General features: G+C 39.1%; 1 protein-coding gene and 1 pseudogene across 3 annotated transcripts in view; both read left to right on the forward strand.

Annotated features, from left to right (window-relative positions):
• Positions 1 to 6,000, forward strand: part of TRPM7 (transient receptor potential cation channel subfamily M member 7) — a 131,067-nt gene extending 125,067 nt beyond the window's left edge. For 2 of the 3 annotated variants that reach the window (XM_003266919.4, XM_030814101.1), the window contains one exon: positions 4,490 to 6,000. In XM_003266919.4, the coding sequence (XP_003266967.1) occupies positions 4,490 to 4,620 (131 nt within the window). In that variant the 3' untranslated portion in view covers positions 4,621 to 6,000. The remainder of the gene's footprint in view (positions 1 to 4,489) is intronic. The other variant, XM_012507552.2, reaches the window with a different exon arrangement.
• On the forward strand, positions 854 to 2,231 carry LOC105739856 (annotated as a pseudogene).

Here is a 6,000-nt window from a genome sequence, read left to right on the forward strand (position 1 = left end):
TGTATACTTTTTCTGATATTAACATAACCACTCCAGCTATCTTTTGATTAATGTTTTCATCATACACCTTTTGCCAATCTTTTTTTCAAAACATACACACACATGTATATATAATTATATTTAAGGTGGGTTTCTCGTAGACAGCATATACTTAGGTTCTTGATTTTGTTTTAAATCTAAACAGTTTCCATTTTTTAAGCCAGCACGGTACCCCTGTAATCCCAGCACTTTGGGAGGCTGAGGAGGGCAGATCATTTGAGGTCAGGAGTTCGAGACCAGCCTGGCCAACATGGTAAAACCCTATCTCTACTAAAAATACAAAAATTAGCTGGGCGTGGTGGTGGGTGCCTGTAATCCCAGCTACTTGGGAGGCTGAGGCAGGCGAATTGCTTGAACCCGAAAGGCACAGGTTGCAGTGAGGAGAGACTGCACCACTGTGAGACAGAGTGAGACTCCATCTCAAAAAAAAAAAGCAATCTGGCCCAGATCCTTCATTTTCTAGATTATATAATTAAAGTTGAGATGATTTGCTCATTGATACACTTACTAGTTAACAATATAATTAAGATGAGCTATAATTGTGTTTCTCTCCACTGTTCTTCGTACAATAATTGCAGATTAGCTTGTATCCCTAAAGCCATACTGATAGTCTTGAATTTAAAATTTATCAAAAATAATTAATATAGTTGCAAATATGTTTGGATTATTTAATATAGGCTGTTTCTGAGATTAAAATTAACAGTTTATGATTCAGTGAGGTCAAATATTTTTATTTTAAAAAAATAAAAAATTAGTTAATATTCTGAGTATCAGTTATATTTTATATGGAGATAAAAATATAAGGGTTTACACCATGGCACACATATACCTCTGTAACAAACCTGCATGTTCTGCACATTTCCTTTTTTTTTTTTTTGGAAATAAAAAACATACATATATATGTTTATGCATGACTTGGTTAGTTTATAATGTTGATATTACTGCATTGTTTCCAGTTCTGCAACTATTTTCATATATGTCTGTAACTTCTTAAGTGATTTCTTCTTGTCCCATACCTATAAATATGTTTATATACTGATCATAGCAAATCTATCTGAAGACTTAACATATTTCTCAAGCTCCTGTTTCTGTTCAGCTACCTATATTTCTACTTGGATACTATGTTATGTTATGTTATGTTATGTTATGTTATGTTATGTTATGTTATGTTATGTTATTTATTTTATTTTTGAGACAGTCTCACTCTGTCACCCAGGCTGAAGCAGAGGGGTCCATCCTTTTGGCTTCCCTGGGTCACATTGGAAGAAAAATTGTTGGGCAGGCACCATAGCTCATGCCTGTAATCTCAGCACTTTGGGAGGCCGAAGTGGGCAGATCAGTTGAGGCCAGGAGTTCAAGACCAGCTTTGCCAATTATGGCAAAAACCAGTCTCTACTAAAAATATAAAAATTGGGCACCTAGCTGCACGCCATGGCCGGGTTGCTGGTGTTGCTGGGCCCGCAGGCAGGGTGGGCGCCCGGGTCCGGCCTCGCGCCACCTGGCTCCTGGGCGCCACCGCCCCCTGCGCCCCGCCACTCCTGGCCCTGGCCCTGCTCCTGCTCCCACCCAGGCCAGAAGCCTGGCTGCTCTGCACGGTGCGCGGGGACTGCTGCGGCCACCAGTACCCCAGCCAGGCCACGGAGACAACAGGCAGCAGCGTCAGCTGCACAGAGGAGAAAAAGCAAAGCAAGTCACGGCAACTAAAAAAGATTTTTCAAGAGTGTGGCACTGTTGGCGTGTCATTGCACATTGGAATCTCATTAATCTCCTTGGGCATATTTTACATGGTTGTGTCAAGTGGTGTGGACATGTCTGCAATCCTGCTGAAACTCGGATTTAAAGAGTCCCTGGTACAGTCAAAAATGGCAGCAGGCACAAGTACCTTCATGGTGGCCTATGCAATCCACAAGCTGTTTGTGCCAGTGAGAATCAGCATTACGCTAGTCTCTGTGCCCTTGTTTGTCAGATATTTTCGAAAAGTGGGATTTTTTAAATCTCCAGCTGCAAAACATTAATGAACTCTTCAGTCGTACACACTGAAAACCTGCTTCTTCTAAATTACACAATTTGGATTGGTTTTAGGGTTTTAGGGTTGTAGGGTTTCTTTCAGAGAGGTAGGGGGCTAATTGCTATGTTCTCATGGATAAACTTTGCCAGCAAAAATCAGGCTTTTGAACAATTTTAATTTTTTGCCTCATTAAAAAAAAAAAAAAAAAAATATATATATATATATATATATATATAAAAATTGGCCATGTGTGGTGTCACATGCCTGTAATTCCAGCTACTTGGGGAGGCTGAGGCACAAGAATCACTTGAACCCCGGAGGTAGAGGCTTCAGTGAGCCGAGATCGTGCCACTGCACTTCAGCCTGGGCAACAAGACCTTGTCTCAAAAAAAAGAATTGTCTTGGGCTACACATAAAATACACTATCACTACCATAGCTGATGAGCTTAAAAAAAATTGCAAAAAAATGCCATCATGTTTTAAGAAAGTTTATGAATTTGTGTTGGGCTGCATGTGGCCTGTGGGCCGAGGGTCGGGCAGGCTTGCTATAAACCATCTTTAGTAATGTGTCCAATCCAAAATTCTTGATTTACATCTCCCACCCTACATAGGACTCTGTTTCCCCATCTTATTAATGGTTACCCAGTTGCTCAAGTCCAAAACCTAAAACCATGCAATTCTTCTTTTCCCTTGCCCTTCATAGCCAATTCATCAAATTCTGTCTGTTCTAATTTTGAAATCTCCCTAGAATTCATCTGCTCTTCTCTGTCTTCGTGGCTACCACCTTGTTTCCTGGACTGCTGCCACCCATCCTCTCACGAGAGTTTTCAGAGTCATCAGAATAGTTCTTGAAACAAATCTGGTGATGTTTCTCTCTTGAGACTGCTTAAAACCTTCCAGTGGATTTGTATTGTATCTGTACTTCTCATCATAGCTTGTATCTTCTAAATCAAGATCAGCAAACTTTTGTAAAGGGCAAGGTAGCAAATATTTTAGGCTTTGTAGGCCATGTGGTCTGTCCCAGCTACACAATTCTACCGTCTTGGTGCGGAAATAACCACAGACTGTGAACAAATGAGTGTGACTGCATTCCAGTAAAACTACTTGCAAAAACAGGCAGCAGACCAGATTTGGCCCACAATCTGTAGTTGACAATCTTGGGCCATTAACTGCTGCTTGAGCTCAATTTCTACTAGGTTTCCTCTCATTCACTATGTAGAAGCCACACTGTATTCTTACCATTCTCAAAGCACACTAAGTCCATTTCCTTCTGACAGTCTTTGCAGTTAACCCTCCCTCTGCCTAGAACACTGCTCCTAGAGCTTTGATAGTTCACTTCTCAGTATTCAGGTATTTACTCAAATCTCTTCCTCTGGCTTTCCTGCCCAGACCTGTTTGAAACAATCACCCTATACCATCTTCCATCTGTCCCTCGTTATAATTTGCTGCACTCTTTTCTTCAAAGCACTTTTTTTTTTTTGAGACAGGATCTCACTCTGTCACCCAGGTTGAAGTACAGTGTACAGTGGCATGATCTTGGGTCATTGCAATCTCTGCCTACTGGGGCTCAAACAGTCCTCCCACCTCAGCCTTCTGAGTAGCTGGGACTACAGGCACACACCACCACACCTGGCTAATTTTTGTATTTTTTGTAGAGACAAGAGACTTCACCATGTTGGCCAGGCTGCTCTTGAACTCCTGACCTCAAATGATTCTCCCACCTCGGCCTTTCAAAGTGCTGGGATTACAGGCGTGAGCCACTGCACCCTGCCTTCAAGGCACTTTTTACTGCTTATAATTCTGTCATTTTTCTGTTTGCTTATTTTTTGTCACCCACTAGAATATAAGCTCACTGAGACCAGGGACCTTGTCTGGTTTGTTCACTGCTACATTCCCATGCCTACATGAGTTTCTGACTCATGGTCAATATGTAATTATTTGTTGAATGAATGAATGACTTCATTTTTATGTGTATAAATTTGGTGGCTACTGAATTTATAACAACCTGATGGAAAACAAGTCTGACATGTTTGGAGAAAAATTGATTAGAAATGTTCCTAATTCAGCCGGGCATGATGGCTCACACCTATAATCCCAGCACTTTGGGAGGCCAAGGCAGGTGGATCATCCGAGGACTGTAGTTCGGGAGCAGCCTGACCAACATGGTGAAACTCTGTCTCTACTAAAAATACAAAAAATTAGCCGGGCATGGTGGTGCATGCCTGTAATCTCAGCTATTCAGGAGGCTGAGGTAGGAGAATCGCTTGAACCCAGGAGGTGGAGGTTGCAGTGAACCGAGATCATGCCATTACACTCCAGCTTGGGCAACAAGAGTGAAACTCCATCTCGAAAAGAAAAGAAAATTTTCCTAATTCTCCATTTCTAAGAAATACTAACTTTTTTCTCTCTTTTTTTTTTAATTGTTTTGGGTGTTCAATGTAGATCTGAAGAGGAATGATTATACGCCTGATAAAATTATATTTCATCAGGATGAGCCTTCAGATTTGAATCTTCAGCCTGGAAATTCCACCAAAGAATCAGAATCAACTAATTCTGTTCGTCTGATGTTATAATATTAATATTACTGAATCATTGGTTTTGCCTGCACCTCACAGAAATGTTACTGTGTCACTTTTCCCTCAGGAGGAAATTGTTTGGTAATACAGAAAGGTGTATGCAAGTTGAATTTGCTGACTCCAGCACAGTTAAAAGGTCAATATTCTTTTGACCTGATTAAGCAGTCAGAAAGTCCCTATAGAATAGAGCTGGCAGCTGAGAAATTTTAAAGGTAATTGATAATTAGTATTTATAACTTTTTAAAGGGCTCTTTGTATAGCAGAGGATCTCATTTGACTTTGTTCTGATGAGGGTGATGCCCTCTCTTATGTGGTACAATACCGTTAACCAAAGGTAGGTGTCCATGCAGATTTTATTGTCAGCTGGTTTATTGCCATTCAACTAGGGAAATGAAGAAATCACACAGCCTTTTGGTTAAATGGCAGTCAAAATTTTCCTCAGTGTATTTAGTGTGTTCAGTGATGAGATCACTGGTTCCCAACTAGATGCTTGTTGGCCACGGGAAGGGAAATGACTTGTTCTAATTCTAGGTTCACAGAGGTATAAGAAGCCTGAACTGAAGACCATTTTCAAGAGGGACGGTATTTATGAATCAGGGTTAGGCTCCATATTTAAAGATAGAGCCAGTTTTTTTTTTAAATAGAACCCAAATTGTGTAAAAATGTTAATTGGGTTTTTTAAACATTGTTTTATCAAGTCACTGTTAAGTAGAAGAAAGCCATGGTAAACTGATATATAACCTAAATTATAAAAGCAGAAACCTAACTCACTCGTCAAGGGAAGTTACCTTTTGAGGAAAGTTGAAGTACTTTTTCCCTATCTGTATCTATAGCAACAACCCAGAACTTACATACTTCTCCAAAGATTTTATTGATTGTTATATCAAACCAGAATGTAAACATGAACTCTTGCATATATTTAAAATTGTGTTGGAACATTTGAACATGAATGCTGTTTGTGGTACTTAAGAAATTAATTCAGTTGGATTATCATTATGTGATACTGGCAGATTGCAGTGCAACCTTATGCCAATAAAATGTAATTTAATAGCCCCAGTTATTGTTGAATATTCAACAATAACAAGAAAAGCTTTTCATCTAAGTTTTATGTTTTAATTTTTTTTCTTTTTTTTTCTTTTTCTTTTGTTTCCTTGGTACTAATTTTAATTTTTATTTGGAAGGGAGCAGTATAAAGCTTATTTGTATTTAGTAGTGTATCTCATAGATACAGACAAGGCAAGAGATGATAAGCTGTTTAAATAGTGTTTAATATTGATTGGGGGTGGGGAGAAAGAAAAAGTGTATTAAAGATATTATATACATTTTGTATATCATTAAATCTTTAAAAGAAATGAAATAAATTTATTGTTTACAGAT

This window comes from Nomascus leucogenys, chromosome 6, assembly GCF_006542625.1.
Source record: "Nomascus leucogenys isolate Asia chromosome 6, Asia_NLE_v1, whole genome shotgun sequence".
In the NCBI taxonomy this organism is placed as follows: domain Eukaryota; kingdom Metazoa; phylum Chordata; class Mammalia; order Primates; family Hylobatidae; genus Nomascus; species Nomascus leucogenys.